The sequence below is a fragment of the Mus pahari genome, chromosome 3 (assembly GCF_900095145.1).
Source record: "Mus pahari chromosome 3, PAHARI_EIJ_v1.1, whole genome shotgun sequence".
In the NCBI taxonomy this organism is placed as follows: Eukaryota; Metazoa; Chordata; class Mammalia; order Rodentia; family Muridae; genus Mus; species Mus pahari.
This window is the reverse complement of record NC_034592.1, coordinates 139,398,944-139,419,108: the sequence shown is the minus strand read 5'-3', so window position 1 is coordinate 139,419,108 and position 20,165 is coordinate 139,398,944. Positions and strand designations below refer to the sequence as shown.

The 20,165-nt window shown below is 51.1% G+C and overlaps 1 protein-coding gene across 1 annotated transcript in view; it reads left to right on the top strand.

Annotated features, from left to right (window-relative positions):
* Soga1 (suppressor of glucose, autophagy associated 1) overlaps positions 1 to 20,165 on the top strand; it is a 71,093-nt gene that overhangs the window by 40,469 nt on the left and 10,459 nt on the right. Inside the window, exons 6-14 of the mRNA XM_021192187.2 lie at positions 2,250 to 2,390; positions 6,048 to 6,173; positions 8,316 to 8,546; positions 8,724 to 8,828; positions 9,718 to 9,885; positions 12,341 to 12,592; positions 16,486 to 16,557; positions 17,455 to 17,525; positions 18,361 to 19,711. Coding sequence (XP_021047846.1) covers positions 2,250 to 2,390; positions 6,048 to 6,173; positions 8,316 to 8,546; positions 8,724 to 8,828; positions 9,718 to 9,885; positions 12,341 to 12,592; positions 16,486 to 16,557; positions 17,455 to 17,525; positions 18,361 to 19,711 — 2,517 coding nt within the window. The remainder of the gene's footprint in view (positions 1 to 2,249; positions 2,391 to 6,047; positions 6,174 to 8,315; positions 8,547 to 8,723; positions 8,829 to 9,717; positions 9,886 to 12,340; positions 12,593 to 16,485; positions 16,558 to 17,454; positions 17,526 to 18,360; positions 19,712 to 20,165) is intronic.

Sequence of the window (20,165 nt, the reverse complement as noted above, 5' to 3'; positions counted from 1 at the left end):
CAGGTGTGTGTGTGTGTGTGTGTGTGTGCAGGTGTGTGTGTGTGTGCAGGTGTGTGTGTGTGCAGGTGTGTGTGTGTGCAGGTGTGTGTGTGTGCAGGTGTGTGTGTGTGTGTGTGTGTGTGTGTGCCCACAGAAGGCAGAGGATGGTGCTTGAGCCCCCAGAGCTAGCGTTGAAGGTGGTCGTGAGCACCTTGATTAGGGTGATAAAAGCTGAACTCGGGTCCTTTTAAAGAGCATCAGTGGATCTTAACTGTTGGGCCATTTCTCTAGGGCAGCCCCTCCTTTTCCTGTCTCTTTTGTAACTAAAATTATTGCACTTATTTGGTGGGATTCGGGGGAGCCGGTGTGGTGCACATGTGGCGGTCGCAGGAGTCGGTCTCGGATGGATGGTCCTGGGGATAGTTCAGGTTGTCAGGCTTGGAGTCAGGTACCTTTACCTGGTAAGCTAGCTTGCCAGATCCCCATTCCCCACTTCTTTTTGGGTTTTCAAGACAGGGTCTCACTGTGTAGTCCTGGCTGTCCTGGAACTCACTCTGTAGACCAGGCTAACCCTGAACTCATAGAGATCTGCCTGCCTCTGCCCCCAGAATGCTGGGATTAAAGGTGCGTGCCACCACTGCCCACCACCAGTCCTTAATATTAAATTTAAAAATTATTTTAAACCTTTTGATCAGCTTTGGAGAAGCTTAGTCTTGATATCCATGACATGCTACCCAGAAAAAAATAAAAGAGAAAAGACACTTGTAGAAAAATTTAAAACGCATTAGTGCAAATACATTCAAAATAAACCTCGTGTCCGTACCTACCACTTCCTGCCAATGTCTCTGTAGACCGTCTTTTTTAAAAATTTATTTATTTATTTATTCTATGTAAGTACACTGTAGCTGTCGTACAGCTCCAGAAGAGGGAGTCGGATCTTGTTACGGATGGCTATGAGCCACCACGTGGTTGCTGGGATTTGAACTCCGGACCTTCGGAAGAGCAGTCGGTGCTCTTACCCACTGAGCCATCTCACCAGCCCTCTGTAGGCTGCCTTGATTGGTGATGTTCGGTACGTCGGTCACGTGCACAGCCATGTGGGGCTGTGCCTCGGTGGTAAAGGACCAGCCTTAGTGGGAGGCACAGGTTCTATCCCCGGTACAGAACAGAAACAACCCAAAACTCCCAAGACAAATTTTAAACATTAAATTAACAAAGCATAAGATTGAGCAGCAGGCTGGGCGTGGTGGCTCACGCCTTTAATCCCAGCACTCGGGAGGCAGAGGCCAGCCTGGTCTACAAAGTGAGTTCCAGGATAGCCAGGGCTATACAGAGAAACCCTGTCTCAAAAAAACCAACCAAACAACCAAACAAAAGATTGAGCTGCAGATCCTTCATTGCAGTTACACATCTCAGATGCTTGAGGCTAGCTGCATCCTGGGAGCGCCCCTCTGACCCTTCCCCACACAGCCTCTCCTGTGCTTGGGTTTGCTCTCTTAGCTTCATGTTATGGCTACTGTCGCTGGGCAGTGTGCTTCCTCACGCCCTGCCTTCCCTGTCCGCTAGCTGGGATCCCTTGTGGATGGTTCTTACCCCTCGTGCTTAGCACTGGATGGGCGGTGGTCTGCAGAACCAGGTAGGAATAGGATCCTCACTCGAAAGATCCCACCGCCTAGTGAGGAGGAAATAATTGTCAGTCTGTCAAGCCTGTGGATGTGACATGAGAAATGGTTTTTACCAGGAACTTATTTAGATCTTGAAGAGGCTCAGATCATTAAGAGAAGGAACAGGGTAGGTCTAAGGAACAGGACAGAGTTGTGAGGCTGCAGGGAACATGGAGTGGTGTGGTTTTCATCCTGAGAGAATGGCAGGAAATTGCTGTGTGGCCCTGCACTGCACTGCACAGGACTGGATGGTAGCAGCTTCAACTGTGCTGCTGTGGCTTCAGATTGCTTCTTAAAACACGTGGGAAGGCCCGTTTTGAGTCTCCCGCTTCCTGAAGTAAGAGTGAGCAGGGACCACACAGGTCACAGGGTGATGGAATTGTTTCAGAGGGCTTTGCGTAAGAGCCATTCACAAAATTAGTGTTTCCGCTTGCCTCATTGCTCGTTCTGCAATGAGCAAATGAGTTGTGGCTGCGCACCCTGGGAAAGCTGATTCACCCGGGGCTCCCTCTCACGTGGACAAAGCCTGTTATGCGGCTGAGGCCTGGTGGGGGAACCTTTGGAGCACTCCTTGGGCCTCTCACTATGGATCTCTTCTGCTTGTAGCCACCTGACTTCAGAGACCTGCTGGAGTGGGAGCCCAGGATCCGAGAGGCCTTCCGTGCCGGGGACTTGGAGTCCAAGCCTGACCCTAGTCGGAACTTCAGGCCTTACCGAGCTGAAGATAATGATTCCTATGCCTCTGAGGTGGGTCTAGGCCTAAGCTAACTGTTGGGTGAAAGCCGATTGGCTAGGACCTCCCGAAAGCCAGCAGGGTGGCCCTTGGAGGAGGATGGTATAGGTTTTAAGCATTCTGTTTGGTTTTAAGCTTCTGACAGCCGCCGGGCTTGGTGGCGCAGGCCTTTAATCCCAGCACTCGGGAGGCAGAGGCAGGTGGATTTCTGAGTTCGAGGCCAGCCTGGTCTACCAAGTGAGTTCCAGGACAGCCAGAGCTACACAGAGAAACCCTGTCTCGAAAGACAAAAAAAAAAAAAAAAGCTTCTGACAGCCAAGGCCAAAAAAAAAAGGAAAGAAAGAAAAAAGGGAATTTGAATCAATCCCGTGGTCTAGTTAAAGGAAGCTTAGCTGGACCATGGGACGTGATATCAAACTGTAATCCCAGTGTCAGAATGCTGAGGAATGCTGAACTGGAGGCCATCTTGAAATGACTAACTTATGAAACAGAGATGTAATGGCCTCTCCATTCAGGCTGTCTGAGTGTTCGTGTTGTGCATCTCTAGGTGCTGGCTGTGAAGTCTCGGGTAAGTCATTTCACTCCCGTAAATTGTCAGGTTTGCCACGGACCAGTACAGAGCCTCACAGTGTTGTTGGCCTGGCCTCTAGGGGTGAGGATGAGGTCGGTGTCCTTGACAAGTCACTTGGACTCAGGGATCCTGAGTGCTGAGTCACTCTGCTGGTCCGGTGGTGTGACCTTCGACACGTCCACTCCCATGGGCCCGGCTTTCCCACCACAACTTTTATAATTTCTAGAGTTGCTAAGATTCTCTGATCTTTGAGACGTTCCCTGTCCTCCTGAGCCTGGGAAGCTCCCTGGAACTGAAGGGTCCACCTGTCCAGTGAGGTGGTCTGGCTGTCCTCGTAACCATGCCGAAGGAGGAAGAGGAAAACGCTGTCTGGACATGGAGCTAAGCTGTAGTGCTATGTAGCCTTGGCTATGATTCCCCAGTCAGGAGATGGATAGACACAGAGAAGGAAAGGGAGAGAGGAGGGGGAGGAGGAGGAGGAAACAACCTGAGGTGCTTAGATCTTGTTTTCTGAGGTGAAAATAGGCTTGTTTGTGTTGACTCATTTATACCTTGACTCAGTTTCCTTCCTTCTTACTGAGTAGCTATGACTAAACACAGTGCCAACCCCCACTCCAAGAGTGATGTGCAGGGCCAGGCGCCTGACTTCTATTTAAGAGGTTTTTTTTTGTTTCTTTGTTGAGCCAGGGTCTCAGTAATTAGATTATGCTTACTTCAAACTTACCATCCTCCTGCCTCCAACTTCCAAGTGCTGGGATTACAGGCACATGACACTTTGCCCAGAACTGCAAAGACTTTTATTACAGTACAGGTGTACAAGACACGCCACGTGTCACCGCAGAGACTGCCAAATTATATTATTGGCCACATTTTTTTTCACAGCAGGACACCTGCTATGCCTGGGACCATTTCCACTCTTCTGTTCCTGTGCAATGTGTTAGAAGCAACATTCCTGTCACCAGAAATACTTAATACTTGTTTTTTGCAATGGAGTCTCACTGTGTTGCTCAGGCTGCTCTCAAACTCACAGGTTCTGGTGATCCGCCTGCCTCATGCCCACTTCATCTCATCTGGGGAATAACAGCAAAGTAGTGATGGATGGGGCTATAACTCAGTGATGAGGCACTTGCTCAGCACGGGTGAGGCCTTGTGCCCAATCCCCAGCACCAATGCACACACATGCATGTGCACACACATGCACTCACATACACACACAGGCAGACACATGTGAACATGCACACACACACCCATGTACCACACATACATACACATACATATATACATGCACACATATGCACCACACATGTGCACATACATGCATTACACATGGATACACATATGCATCACACATGCATGCACATACACACATGCACTGCACACATGCACATGCACACATGGACACATATGCACACATACACTCACACTCACACACACACAGAGGGAAGGGCATAGAGGGAGAAGGGATGGCGAACAGGTGCCTATGGCTTTTCACAATCTGAACACTTCTCTCCCCTTCGGTGCTTTGGACAAGGTCTTGCTATGTAACCCACGCTGGCCTCAAGCTCGTGATCTTGTTTTGTAATTAACACCTAGAATCATAAGAAGACTCTAGATGTCAGTGTTCCCTTCTAGTCTCCTATAAAAGACTTATAAAAGAACAGGTTTTAAAAATACTTATTACATTTATCTATCTTTTCATCTATCTGTCTGTCTATCTGTCTAGTGTGTGGGTGTGTGCACATTCTAGTGTGTGGGTGTGTGCACATTCTAGTGTGTGGGTGTGTGCACATTGTGTATAAGTCAGCAGACAGTTTATAGGAGTTGGTTCTCTCCTCCCACCATGTGGGTCCCAGGGATCAAACTCAGGTCCTGATGCTTGGCTGTAAGCACCTTTATCTGCTGAGCCATCTTGACAGCCCAGGAACAAATTAACTTCATTTAGCTCTAAATGCTTTTAAAACACAATTTCCCCAGAAAATGGAGAATTTGGTTAACTTTTTAAAAATGATCTTACTCCATAGTCACTGGAATCCACAAATAAGCACAATTAAATTTCTGAGCAGCATTATTACATGAAGATACAAAGAAAAAGCAAGATCATTCTGTAGTTAACCACACTGACATTCACCATAATTCTGTTATGTAACAATGCACAAAGACAGCATTTGTAACTGAACATCTGAATGCAACTTTACACATGTAGACCCACTAAACACATTTGAAACCTCATTTATCTTTTAAATTGTGTCTAAATTTTTAATTATAAACAGTGCCCTAGCTTGGGAGTGGCGAGCACCCAGCTACCTAGGCGAGCTGAAGCAGGAGGATACCTTGAGCTCAGGAGTTTGCGACCAGCCTGTGAGACTCTTCATCAGAAATAAGTACTCCATTAAATTTAATCAGTTAATTTAATCAATTAAAGAGACTGTCTTAGTCAGGGTTTCTATTCCTGCACAAACATCATGACCAAGAAGCAGGTTGGGGAGGAAAGGGTTTATTCAGCTTACACTTCCACATTGCTGTTCATCACTGAAAGAAGTCAGGACTGGAACTCAAGCAGGTCAGGAAGCAGAAGTTGATGCAGAGGCCATGGAGGGATGTTCTCTACTGGCTTGCTTCCCCTGGCTTGCTCAGCCTGCTCTCTTATAGACCCAAGACTACCAGCCCAGAGATGGCACCACTCACAAGGGGACCTCCCCCCTTGATCACTAATTGAGAAAATGCCTTATAGCTGGATCTCGTGGAGGCATTTCCCCAACTGAAGCTCCTTTCTCTGTAATAACTCCAGCTTGTGTCAAGTTGACACAAAACTACCCAGTACAGAGACTATGAACAACTTTGTGACTTAAATTTAGTTTGCACAGAATTTTTCTTTTCTGCAGCTACGTTTGCAAGAGAGAAATGTTTAAATTATATTGGAAGGGTTTGACATGTACTGTTCTGTGTGATTTTCCTGATGACCCGCTAGGCAAGGACAGTGCTGTGCCTGGTAGAGAGAGGTGACTCCCGTCCAGTTTTCTGTTGACTCCTTACAACTGCTGTTCTTTGACCACAGCCTGTGTCTTCTCCCTCCTCCTTGTCTGGCCCCCACCCCACGTAGATCAAGGAGCTTCAGCTGGTCCTGGCCGAGGCCCATGACAGCCTCCGGGGCTTGCAAGAGCAGCTGTCCCAGGAGCGGCAGCTCCGGAAGGAGGAGGCTGACAGCTTCAACCAGAAAATGGTCCAGGTGGGTTTGTACCACAGGGTTTTTTTGTTTTGTTTTGTTTTGTTTGATTTTTTTTTACCTACTACAGCTTGTCTCAGAAGGGAAGGTAAAGAGGCCATGGGATAGCTCTTCGGTAGAACACTTGACCAGCCCGTGAGAGGCTCTGGGTTCTGTTCCCAGCATAGGAAGAAATCAAACACTACTAAAAGCAGGATCTTCAGAAGGGGATAATACTGGGGAAACCCAAGTTTCCCCACCCTTGCGCCCTGCCAGGGTGTCACTGAGTTTGTGGCTGTCAGCAGCTAGACTGGGCTGGAGCCATGCACATGGTAATAGCTGTCTGCATGACGGTGAGCCTGTTTAATATTTCTGGGCCTTGCTTTGTTGTGTGTTTGTTTAAGACCCTGATTCTCCACTTGATATGTTGACTGAGTTGATTTTGACTCAGAAATCCTCCTGCCTCTGTCTCCTGGGTGCTGGGATTAAAGACATTCATTACCATGCCTGTCTCTGTTTCACCTCTTTTTTTAAAAAAAAAAAAATTTTAAAGATTTTTTTTACCTTTAATTACATGTAGATGTGTATGTATATATGCACGTCTGTGTAGATGTGTGTGTATATGTGCATGTCTATGTAGGCTATGTAGTTATGTGTATATATATATATATATATATATGCATGTCTGTGTATGTGTATACATGCATGTCTGTGTAGGTGTCTGCAGAGACCAGAAGTGTCAGGTTTCCTTCGATCTGCCTGATGTGCGTGCTAGGAATTGAACCTCAGGGAGAGCAGCTAGTACTCTTAACCACTGAGCCATCTCTCCAGCTCTTGTTTCATCTCTTGGCCTCAGTTTCCTGTCTGTGATATGGTGCCCATATCAAGCCTGGCTGTGGATCAGATCTATAATAGCATTTCTTTCTTTCTTTTTTTAAAGATTCATTTTATTTTATGTATATGAGTACACTGTAGCTGTCTTCAGACACACCAGAAGAGGGCATCAGATCCCATTACAGATAGTGGTGAGCCACTGTGTGGGTGCTGGGAATTGAACTCAGGACCTCTGGAAGAGCAGTCAGTGCTCTTAACCGCTGAGCCATCTCTCCAGCCCCTGTAATAACATTTTTTTTTTTTTTTTTTTGGTTTTTCGAGACAGGGTTCCTCTGTGTAGCTCTGGCTGTTCTGGAACTCACTTTGTAGACCAGGCTGGCCTTGAACTCAGATATCCACCTGTCTCTGCCTCCCGAGTGCTGGGGTTAAAGACGTGTGGCACCACGCCCGGCTTGTAATAACATTTCTTAAACCTTAGTGTTCAGGCTGGTGAGATGGATAGACACTTGCCACCCAGCCTCACAGCTCGAGTTTGATCCCCAGGACCCACACAGTGAGAGAGAGATAACCTGCTCGAGTCGTCTGACCAGCACACACATGCCACGGCAGCCGTGCCCAGCCATACACATACAAAACAGTAAGCGAGTGTAAAAATTAAAAAACACCTCACCGGACGGCCCACGGAACCCACCTTGAACACATTATAGCCTGCAGGCCGGCCTCATTCATACTCCTCCCTTATGAGATGCCCCCACTTTACTGATCGGTGGTGCGTGGTAGGACGAGCTGAAGAGGCAGGCAGATTGCAGACAGCACAGAGCCCGCGTGCTTTGCTCAGATCCATACATGCCAGGCCTTTGGCTCCCTTAGCTGTGAACCAGTGTCACTCCCTGGGGTGCTTCCTGTTTCTCAGCCTTCCAACCAGCACGCCTCTGCTCTGCGCCCACCCTCTCTGCAGTCCCCACGCAGCAGTGTGAGCGCGTGGGAAACACCTGCTGCTCTGTAGTGCTCAGAGTATGGTGTCCAGAGATCGTCCCTCAGACACCTGGGCTCACCTATGCCACCATGCTGGGCGGCTGAGCTTTCTGTAGGCAGGTTCTGGAGAGTGAACTCTGGTCTTTGGGCTTGTGTGGAGGGCACTTTAGTGACTGCTGTCTCTCCAGCCCACTGCTGCTGTTCGTGAGAGTTCTTCTTCCCTGGATACAATGGGCTGCTGGCTGTAGAAGCCCTGGCAGGGGTCCCCAGTAGGCACTTGCCATCAGTGCCTCTCCTCTACCCTTGTCTGGTTCTGGAATGAACTGGGGCCTCCCTTGCTCACCCCTGTCATGACAGCTGAAGGAAGACCAGCAGAGGGCGCTGCTGAGACGGGAGTTTGAGCTGCAGAGTCTGAGCCTCCAGCGGCGACTGGAGCAGAAGTTCTGGAGCCAAGAGAAGAACATACTGGTGCAGGAGTCCCAGCAGTTCAAGCACAACTTCCTGCTGCTCTTCATGAAGCTCCGGTGGTTCCTGAAGCGCTGGCGGCAGGGCAAGGTTCTGCCCAGCGAGGAGGATGACTTCCTGGAGGTATGGCTGAGCATAGCCTTAGCGCGGGGCTGGAAGAAGGGGAAATGCGGGACCTGAGTTCCGCCTCTTGCCCTGAACAGTACCAGGTTGGCGAGTGGGCCACATGCTATCTGGACTGCTTGCCGGGGTCTCCGTCCTTTGAAGGCTGAGTCTGTTGAATGTGGTTTCTCAAACCAGGTGAACAGCATGAAGGAACTGTATCTGCTGATGGAGGAAGAGGAGATGAACGCCCAGCACTCGGATAACAAGGCCTGCACAGGGGACAGCTGGACCCAGAACACGGTGTGTTTAACCCCTTCAGGTCCTACCCTAACTGTGTGTAACTCGCTCATTAATGAGCACTTCCTGCTATCTTCTCAGCCCTGACTGGTCAAAGGGTCTGCAGATGGTTATCGCCTGGATTCTGGCCCACCAGTTGCTCAGTGCTAGGGGGACATCCCAGGGTAGTGACAGAAGGCCGAGGTCACAAGTAAGGGGAGCAGTTCATCTGTTTGTTGTATAGGAAACAGTGTTAGAGAATTGGGGTCCCATGTCATGCGTTTCCATGGATGAATAGGGGCTTGTCGAATTCAGAACAGAAAAAAAGGCCATATTGAACCTAGAGGACGGCATGTGCAGAGGTGTGGCAAGGTGTGCTGGAGTGGCCCTGGCCAGTGGGACATTGTGGGAGGGCGAGGATATACCAGGCCAGGGTCTCACCAAGACCCTTAAGTAAGACCTTAAGTAAGAACTGTCAAATCAAGCCACAGGTTGGAGGTGGCCGTGGAGTCACCCCCTAGGGTTCTATAGTGAGCTGGAGTGAGGGCGAGCAGTGTGTAAGGATCCAGGAAAGGGGCTTGGGATCCAGTCTGGCGCCATTTGAGGGGATCCATGGAGACATCAGGCAGAGAGGAGAGACCTGCAGCCTGGAGCCTGCTAAGCCTAGGAGAGGTTGTTTCTCTGTATTTGGACAGAGTAGCTGCCCCTGGAATAGAATTCACAGTGTATGAGACTTGCTGCTCAGCTCAGCTATTTAGGACAGGCCATCAGCCCCATTTTATTGGTGAGAGGACCTGAGGAGACCTCTCTGAAGCTGGTAGGGCCCCAGCTGGACTCCTGGGTGAGTCAGCTATGCCAGGGCTGCCCTCTCTGCCCTCACAAAGTTTCTGACCAGGCCTTACTCCGTCGGCAGCCTAATGAGTACATCAAGACCCTGGCCGACATGAAGGTCACCCTGAAGGAGCTGTGCTGGCTGCTCCGGGATGAGCGTCGGGGTCTCACTGAACTTCAGCAGCAGTTCGCAAAGGCCAAGGCCACCTGGGAGACAGAGCGAGCAGAGCTCAAGGGCCACGCCTCGCAGGTAAACCTCCCTGCTTGTTAGGGACAGTCCCTTCCTTTTTCCCAGCCCAGATCTAGACAGTCAGGTCTCGGAGGAGGGTGCTAAGGATGCACAGGGTCCCCTGCACCTCACCGTGTGCCCCAGAGAGATTGACAGGAATGTAGGCTGCGGCCGGGCAGTGGTGGCGCACGCCTTTAATCCCAGCACTCGGGAGGCAGAGACAGGCGGATTTCTGAGCTCGAGGCCAGCCTGGTCTACAAAGTGAGTTCCAGGACAGCCAGGGCTACACAGAGAAACCCTGTCTTGAAAAACAAAAAACAAAACAAAACAAAAAGAGTGTAGGCTGCACTGTGGACTCACAGAATGCTTCCACGCCATCCTGCGTGTCACATCCTGCATGGCTCCTAATAGACCTGACTAGGGTGTTAAGAGGGTGAAGAAAAGACAGACAAACACAAGGATACATAGAAAACTGGGCTCAGGCGATCTGGACTCTCTGTGGAGCTCTGGAAGCTCAGCCTATTTACCACGAAGTTGATTAGAGCACCAGAGGTGGGCATGGATGCAGATAAACCAGGAGGCAGCGATTATGGTATACCACAGTATCAGGGGACAAGCCCAGCTAATCTGGGCAGGAGCACTCTGAAGGGAAGCTGTCTCCAGGCTGCGAATATTAGAGGTGGCTGCTGTGGCAGATATCTTCATACACTATTAACATCTCCCACACACAGAGGAAGGCGTGCCGTTTCGTTTCCCTCTGAGCCTCACCCTGGTGGGACAAACGGCTTTGCCATGTCTCCCTGGGACCCAGGGTTGCCAGGTGTCTGTGATATGACTGTGCCCATGTCAAGAGTACACATAAGCTCAGGACCTGACTCCCTAGGGCGTCCTCTGCCCTCACACCTGTACTTGGCAACAGGCTGCACACTCCTGTCTGGGCTCCGCTGGCTGCCACCCTCATTCACTTTCTTCTCTCGTCCTAAGGACTCCCAGCCCCTGCTAACAGGGGTCTACCCTCCAGCCCCCCAGCCTGACTAAAGGTGCTCTCACCAGCATCGCCGGGGGCTGGCATCTGCTGTGTGCCTGGGGGCAAGTTGTTTCCCAACTCTAGCCTGACAAATAGGAAGGCAGAAAACGCTGAGGCTGCTTCTCCGGACTGGGACCCTGGCCGCCTCCAGCACATCTTGGCTTCCGGGTGCCTTCCTTGCCATCTGTGGCCATGGGAGACAGGCACGCTGAAGGTCTCTGCTGGCCAGATGGCCAAGCAGGCCCAGAGGAGTTAGGTTTCTCTCCTAGGTATTAAGTAGCAGGCTCGCTCTTGCCCCCCAGGTTTCTGACCTCCTTGTTCCCGTGGGTGTGTTTCCACCCTCTCCTGGTGTGTGGAGACTCCTCGCATTTTCCTGAGCCCTGTGCTCTTCCTCACCCTGTGGAGGCCCGTCTCCCTTCCAACTTCACCTTTCAGCGTTCCCCTTCGCCCCTAACTGCTTCCCAGGCCCAGCTGTCCCAGGAGCTCTGGCTCTAGGACCAGCCTCATAAGGATTGGCGTTCTAGATCCATGGGCAGTGAGTCCTAAGTCTGTATGTTTCTTTCCTGCCTCCCTATGATGAGGTCAAGGCTGAGAAAAATATGCTGGACCATTCTTGGACCAGCATATTATGTGACTGTGTGTACATGTCCCCGTGCAGGCCTCTGAGACAAGGTGAGGCCCAGCTTTCAAGGAGTAGCAATAGGGAATAAAGAATGTCTTCCATCCTGATATAGCCATCTCTTGTGAGGCTATGTCAGTGCCTGACAAATACAGAAGTGGATGCTCACAGTCATCTATTGGATGGAACACAGGGCCTCCAATGGAGGAGCTAGAGAAAGTACCCAAGGAGCTGAAGGGGTCTGCAACTCTATAGGTGGAACAACAATATGAACTAACCAGTACCCCCAGAGCTCATGTCTCTAGCTGCAAATGTAGCAGAGGAGCAGAGGATGGCCTAGTCGGTCATCAATGGGAGGAGAGGCCCTTGAGTTTGCGAAGATCTTGTGCCCTAGTACAGGGGAATGCCAGGGCCAGGAAGCGGGAGTGGATGGGTTGGGGAGTAGGGCAGGGGGGAGGGTATAGGAGACTTTCAGGATAGCATTTGAACATTTGAAATGTAAATGAAGAAAATATCTAATAAAAAAAAAAAGTCTTCCAGCCGTAGAAACTGGTGCTGCTGTAAGAACTGATAAACGTTTGGTTATCAGTAGCCAGGGCTCTGCCTTTTGTAGCAGGGTGTGGAATGCTTACCTAGCCCCTTGGAGCCTCAGTGAGGGACAGGAATGGTGCTTTTCTTACAGAGGCGGAGGAAGCGAACATTGGGTTCCGGGTCTGTCTTGTATGTAGAAAGGGGCCCATAGCACGGAAGGTCCCTGAAGACCTCCCCGGTATGGGTTTGGAGCCTGTGTCCCCTGCCACTATCCAGCTAGCTGGCGCTTCTTCCCGCAGATGGAGCTGAAGGCCGGGAAGGGTGCCAGCGAGAGGCCCGGGCCCGACTGGAAGGCTGCACTGCAGAGAGAGCGCGAGGAGCAGCAACACCTCCTGGCAGAGTCCTACAGCACCGTCATGGAGCTGACGAGGCAGCTGCAGCTGAGCGAGCGCCACTGGAGCCAGGAGAAGCTTCAGCTGGTGGAGCGGCTGCAGGGAGAGAAGCAGCAGGTGGAGCAGCAGGTGAAGGAGCTGCAGAACCGCCTCAGTCAGGTGAGGCTCTGGTGCAGTGATAGCTGGAGCCCAGGGCTCAGGGGAAGCAGCCAGAATCGGACCCTTCCCTTCCCAGCGCCAGCGCTTGCCTCCTTTGCTCGTACACGTGGCAGCCTCGGTGAAGGCTGACGTTTCTCGATCACTTAGCAGTTGCAATAAGGAAGTGCTCTTGTCTCACAAGTTCTCACTGAGCAGGTGTCGATCATGTGCCCATCGGTGGGGCCTGTCGAGACCCAGGACCCAAAAGGGAAGAGCGGTTCCCATAGGAAAGCGAGAGTCTGGGCTGGAGAGATGGCTCAGCAGGTAAGAGCACCCGACTGCTCTTCCAAAGGTCCTGAGTTCAAATCCCAGCAACCACATGGTGGCTCACAACCATCNCATGGTGGCTCACAACCATCCTTAACGAGATCTGGCGCCCTCTTCTGGAGTGTCTGAAGACAGCTACAGTGTACTTACATATAATAAATAAATAATAATAAAAAAGAAAAAAAAAAAGGAAAGCGAGAGTCCTCTGACCAGAGAGGGAAACAAAGACCTAAGTATTACCAAAACCAAATTCCGTCCGGCTCCCTCCCTTTTGTTCTGTAGGTATACAACTGTGGAAGGATTTCTGTCTGGGTTGGTTTTCACTAATTGAGTCATTGTGTTCCTGCGTGTGCACTTCCCTCTTCCGAGGAGAGGAGAGCCTCGCTCAGTTTAACTGCTGTTTGACTCCCATTCATTCCACACGAACAGAGTCCAGCCTCCATGTTTGGTTTGAAGCTGGCGACGTCACTCAGTTGGTAGTGCACTGGCCTAGCACGCATGAAGCCCTGGGCTGGATTCCCAGCACCACAGGAACAATGTGTGGCAGCTCATGGCTGTCATTTTTTGGGGAGGTAAAGGCAGAAGATTAGAGGTTCAAGGTCATTACCCTCAGCTACTTAGTGAGTTTGAAGCCAGCCTGGTTCACATGAAACCCTGTCTCAAAAAAACCAAACAAGCAGAAAGCAGCCCCCTACTGTCGTGTGCACGTGTGTGTGTGTGTGTGTGTGTGTGTGTGTGTGTGTACAGTATTTACAATGCTGTAATCACAGGCTCTCACATGGTTAGAGAGTGAGTGAAAGAAAATTTCAGAGGGGCTTCCCCACTGTTTGTCTGCCTGTCTGGGTGTCTGTGTGTCTGGGTGTCAGAGCAGTGTGCAGACCCGCTTTGCTTGTTTCTTGCCAGTTCTTATGACCCTCCAGTCTTTGGACTCACCTAATGAGGCAGGTGAGCATCCCTCTGAGAGCCACCATCTTTGTATGTCTTCTCCAACTGCCATCTTAAACCCTCTGAGTCCTGTAAGGCCACTTTGCAGAAGAGAAGAATGAGCCAAAATGTCCTGTTTCTGACAGGACGGAAATATGCTACCTCCTCACATCTGTTGGATTGTTTTTTTTAAAGATTTCCTTTTTTTTTTTTTTTTTAATGTAGCTGAGTGTTTTGCTTGCTTATATGTACATGCACCATATTCCTGCCTGGTATTCTCTGCCTAGTGTCAGATTTCCCAGAACTACGGTTATAGATTGTTGTTAGCTGCCATGTGGGTGCTGGGAACTGATCCTGAGTCCTCTGGAAACAAGTGCTTTTAACTGCTGAGCCATTTCTGTAACCCTAACATCTGGTAGATTCTTGATTTGAGCTGACCCCCTGCAGGGTTTTCTCTACTATCACACTCACTAGCTAGAGAAATATTTTACCTCTGAGGGTCACATTTTCTTGGTTTCTATATGTGGCAAGTTCAGACTTGGTACACCCACAAATCAAACCACATCCCCTGTGCCATGTGGAAAGCTGATCAGAGCATCTTTTTGTACCATCTGACCACCTCCTGTCTATGAATGCTGCTGCTGCTGCTGCTGCTGCTGCTCCTGCTCCTTCTCCTTCTCCTTCTCCTTCTCCTTCTCCTTCTCCTTCTCCTTCTCCTTCTCCTTCTCCTTCATCATCATTTGGTTTTTTGAGACAGGGTTTATCTTTGTAGCTCTGAGTGTCTTGGAATTTGCTCTGTGTAGACCAGGCTGGCCTCAAACTCACAGAGATCCTCCTGCCTCTGCCTCCCAAATGCTGGGATTATAGGAATGCACCACCACTGCCCAACTTTTAATATCTTTTTTTAATGATTTGGAAATCATGAAACCAAATCAGTGCTCTGCTTAGTGAGGTGTGAGCACGCTGCTGGGATCTGCCAGCTCCCTGGTGCTCACTCTTGTACTTAATTTCCCAGCAGCGCCCATGTCTGGAATTTGTTGGTTTCGTAGCTCAGGTCTCCTGCAACCTTTTGATACTGATTTGCTTCCCTCTGTTCAAACCAGGACACCCAAGCTGCATCCTGTATGTCTTATTTTCTTCCTCCTTCCCCCTGTCCTTTTTTTATTTTGTTTTGAGACTCTGCGTATCTCAGTACTTGGCCCAGACTAGCCTGGTGTGCTCAGTTCTCCCGAGCTAGGACCATAGAGGTCAGCCCCGACGTCTGTATAAGCTGTGCTCTAGGTGAAACTAGCTCAGTCAAGAAACCCACAGAACAACAGATAGGACGAGTGTCTTTAGTCTTTGTTCTCCCCTATGACGAGTCACCTTGACCATCGCAGCTCTTAAAAGGAAACATTTAATCAGGGCTGGTTGGCCGTCCCAGAGGTTTAGTCCCTTATCATCATGTCGAGCAGCATGGTGGCCTGCAGGCAGACGTGGTGCTGGTGAGGTGACTAAGAGTTCTGCAGCCAGATCCAAAGGTAGCACAAAGAGAGAGTGATAATGGGCCTGGCTTGAGCATTTGAAAGTTCAAATGCCCCACCCCCCCAGTGACACACTTCCTCCAATGAGGCCACGCCTCCTAATGGTGCCACTCCTTATAAGCCTATGGGGCTCATTTTTATTCAAACCACCACAAAGGGGCTCCTGGCTCTAATCAAATCCCCTCTGATCTCTGGGCTACATCTACACAAGGAGGATGGCTGTTCAGTCTTATCCCTCAGGACAGCCAAGGGAATAAAAGAGCTAGCCACAAAAATGGCACGTTGCTCCTAGTCCCCCCCCCCCCCACTGGGCCTTGGCTTACATCTTCATCTGTGATTGCTGTTCATTCATGCCGAGATGGCTTTTGTTGCTGCCGCCCCGTTCTGTCTGTCTTACATTGGATTCCTAGTAAGCAAAGCTTGAGACGGGTTCAGGTGCCAACAGGTAGCCAGCCTGTCCTGGTGTTGCTTAAGACTTCATTGGACCTCTGGGAAGTGGAAGGCAAAACCTACTTGCTTTTTCAAGACTGAAAGGTTTGGGGCGAGGACACGAGCCTTACTAACACTGGGAAAGCTCTGGGGAAACTAGGGCGAGTCACCCCCTGTGGGAGCAAAGCGGTGAGGTGCCCGTCATCCCAGTTGCTGCCTGAACTGCGCACATCTGGGCCCTCCTTCTGTTGACTTTATCCTCTCACCTGATACATGGAAGTAACCACAGTCACGCCTGCTCCTATGTCTGCTATAAGGGTTAAGTGAGCTGATGTGTACATGGAAGTGTGGTGCTCCGGGGAACACCTCAGGAGTCGGCAGGATTGCAGCATGGTCCCCGGGTGAACTAGCTACTGCTTGTCTGCTGCCCTAGCTGTTCTGTGAACTGTCATACAGGGTAATGTAACATAGCACCTGTTAGCTCTATTAGCCAGGTCAGCAAGAAGCCTGCCAGTAACTGCTTGCTTGTATTACTGGTTTCCAAATCCACCTTGTGCGGGCTCAGAGGTACTATCTATTGAGAAGCCAATGCCGGGCATATGTTGTGGGTGGGTCATGTGGCCTATAGAATTGAGACTGGAGAGTGGCCCTGCTCTGAGTAGCCTTGCCCCCCACCCCCACACCCAGCACACACCCTATTGTCTTTCTCAGCTGCAGAAGGCTGCTGAGCCCTGGGTCCTGAAGCACTCGGACATGGAGAAGCAAGACAACAGCTGGAAAGAGGTGAGGGCATCTCTAATACCCACGTCCTATTGGCCCTGACTGTACCAGAAAATTCCTTGCTTGTGAGAAATGTGACAGAGGGATGCTAACTCTGTCCCAGAAGCCACAGCCTCCTTAGCCCCAGAGTCACTACCCCGTGACTGCTGCCCATGGATGTGGACTTAGGAAGGCTTCTCTGCTGTGGGAGAAACCCCAAGCCAGTTCAGTTATACCTCAACAGAAAACAGGCCTTCTAAGTAGCTGTGTGGTCTTGGGTGAGTCACTCTTCATCTCTGGGCCCCAGCTTTTCATTGCCCTGGCCTTGTCCTGAGTGGGTCCGTGGACTCACAGTGGAGGAATTCACACACAAGGTCAGGGGAACTGTTCATAGAACACAAGAACTGAGCAACAAAGGTTACATATAGGTCCCTTATATCGTCCCTCCTCATGATGGCGTGAAGAAATGGCACACCACTCAGGATATGGGGCTACAAAAGCCAAATGCCTATTCTTGGGAACTGAAGCAGAGAGGATTTTGAGGGGCTCACGGGGCTAGTGATTCACTTCTGATTACTCATGGGCCCCAAGGGCTGTGTCTCTAGGCCCAGAGTAGGAAAATCTCACAATCACTGTCATGACCATCAATTGTACAGTGGCCCTCGTGGAAAGAGTTTTGTCTCAAATGGTCCCTCTTTCTCTGGTTCCTCTTTGCACTCCAGATACCTGAGTCTGGCTCCCATTGCCATTGTAAGGGGGTGAGAGGTAACGGTCCAGACAGATTGCTAATGACTGCGCCTTACCCTCCAGAGGAAAGAACTCGCGTGTGGAGACTTGGGCTCAGTTCCCACACGGGTCTGATGTCATCACCCATCACACACTGGTCACCAGAACTGACCTACTTGTCTCTTCCTTTGACAGGCACGAAGTGAGAAGACCCATGACAAGGAGGGTGTTTCTGAAGCCGAGCTTGGGGGAACCGGCTTAAAGAGGTGCTGGCCGCTCATCCCCACGTCCTGTCCTCTACCCCACAGCTCTGGCCCACGCCCTGTAGACTTTTGGCTTTGACTCTCTCCCCTGCTCCATGTGTCCACTCCCACCCCCATGAGAGTTGGGAGAGCCACCAGATGCCATCCCCCCCCCCCCCGGGACCCCAGGCACTGGGGAATTGGAGAGCTTGGGGACACGAGGATTGCAGCCTGCAGTTTAATGTTGATTCTGGGTAGGGAAAACTGGGGCCTCAGCTGCACTTGCTGACAAAGAAGCCATTTGGCTCCTTTGAGGGTTCTCTTTTTCTCCCTGGAATTTGAATCATGGTAGATATCTATTTGGGGGATTATGGGCAGTGTCTGTTGGGCCTACTGTTATGCCAAGGGGATACGCAAAGATAGTGTTTTCATCATTAAGACCCTCCATGAGCTGGGCTGTAGTGGCGCACGCCTTTAATCCCAGCACTCGGGAAGCAGAGGCAGGCAGATTTCTAAGTTTGAGGCCAGCCTGGCCTACAGAGTGAGTTCCAGGACAGCCAGGGCTACACAGAGAAACCCTGTCTTGAAAAGAACAAAAACAAAAAAAGACCCTCCAGTGTGCTAAGGGGCTATGTTCAGGGAATTGAAAGAGCTGTTTCTGGCTTCCTCTGAGGAGAGGTCAACTGTGATCCTAGTGTTTGTGCTACTTAAGCATGTAGAGACGGTCTGAGGAAGTAGCACCATATACAAGAGACGGGCAAGCCAGGCTTGGTCCCCACGTGCACGTCCAGGCAAGTAGACTAGCATGCTTGACGCGTTATTTCCCACTAACCCCATTTTCTTCCTTTACTTTTCCCAGGACCAAATCAGTCTCCTCCATGTCTGAGTTTGAAAGTTTGCTCGACTGCTCCCCGTACCTTGCTGGCGGGGATGCCCGGAACAAGAAGCTGCCCAACGGCCCTGCTTTTGCCTTTGTGAGTACTGAGCCGGTGGAGCCTGAGAAAGACGCCAAGGAGAAGGCGGGGATTTCCACCCGGGACTGTAGCCACATTGGTAGCCTGGCCTGTCAGGAGCCTGCAGGGAGACAGATGCAGCGCAGCTACACTGCTCCAGATAAGACAGGAATCCGAGTCTACTACAGTCCACCAGTGGCCCGGCGCCTGGGTGTCCCTGTGGTCCATGACAAGGAGGGCAAGATCCTCATCGAGCCAGGCTTCCTCTTCACCACCGCCAAGCCCAAGGAGTCAGCCGAGGCCGACGGGCTGGCCGAGAGCTCCTACAGCCGGTGGCTGTGCAATTTCTCCCGGCAGCGGCTGGACGGAGGATCCGGGGCCAGCGCCTCGGGTTCCGGACCTGCTTTCCCCGCTGCCTTGCATGACTTTGAGATGTCGGGCAACATGAGTGACGACATGAAGGAGATCACCAACTGCGTGCGTCAGGCCATGCGCTCCGGCTCCCTGGAGAGGAAGGTGAAGAGCGCATCCAGCCAGACGGTGGGCGTGGCCACCGTGGGCACCCAGACCATTCGGACGGTCAGTGTGGGTCTTCAGACCGACCCACCCCGCAGCAGCCTCCATAGCAAGAGCTGGTCACCCCGCAGCTCCTCGCTTGTGTCTGTGCGCAGCAAGCAGATCTCTTCCTCTCTGGACAAGGTCCATTCTCGCATTGAGCGGCCATGCTGCTCGCCCAAGTATGGCTCACCCAAGCTCCAGAGGCGATCGGTGTCCAAATTGGACAGCACCAAGGACCGCAGCCTGTGGAACCTGCACCAGGGCAAGCAGAATGGCTCCGCCTGGGCTCGCTCCACCACCACACGGGATAGTCCAGTACTGAGGAACATCAATGATGGGTTGTCTAGCCTCTTTAGCGTGGTGGAGCACTCAGGGAGCACTGAGTCTGTGTGGAAACTGGGCATGTCTGAGGCCCGAACCAAGCCTGAGCCTCCCAAGTATGGCATTGTTCAGGAATTCTTCCGGAACGTGTGTGGCCGGGCACCAAGCCCCACTACTGCAGCAGGCGAGGAGAGCTCCAAGAAACCAGAGCCCCTTTCGCCAGCCAGCTACCATCAACCCGAGGGGGTAGCCAGGATCCTGAGTAAGAAGGCGGCCAAGGCAGGTGGTAGTGAAGAGGTCAGACCCACCATGCTGTCCCAGGTGGGGAAGGATGGCATCCTTCGGGATGGAGATGGATCCTTGATCCTTCCGAGTGAGGTGAGGTGGACTTTACTCTTCCTTCAGAATGGGGGATCAGCCTAGAAAGTTCAAACTCTTCTGTTTTGTGCTGTTCTGTGTTTTGCTTCTCTTCTGTAAAGTCTCATGTAGCCCAGGCTGGCCTTGAACTTTCTGTGTGGCTGAGGCTGACCTTTGATTCCCGATTCCCTGGCCTCTGTGCTGGGATGGCAGGGATGCTCATGACACCTAGTTTACATCCTGCTGGAGGCTGCATCCAGGGCTCCAGCGCTTTGTGCAAGCTAGGTAGGTAAGCACTCTACCATCTTAGGTACATCCGGAGACCTTCTTGGCTCTGAAACTCAGAGGAGATATTTGTGTGTCTTAAAAGTTTTGTTTTTGCCGGGCGGTGGTGGTGCACGCCTTTAATCCCAGCACTTGGGAGGCAGAGGCAGGTGGATTTCTGAGTTCGAGGCCAGCCTGGTCTACAGAGTGA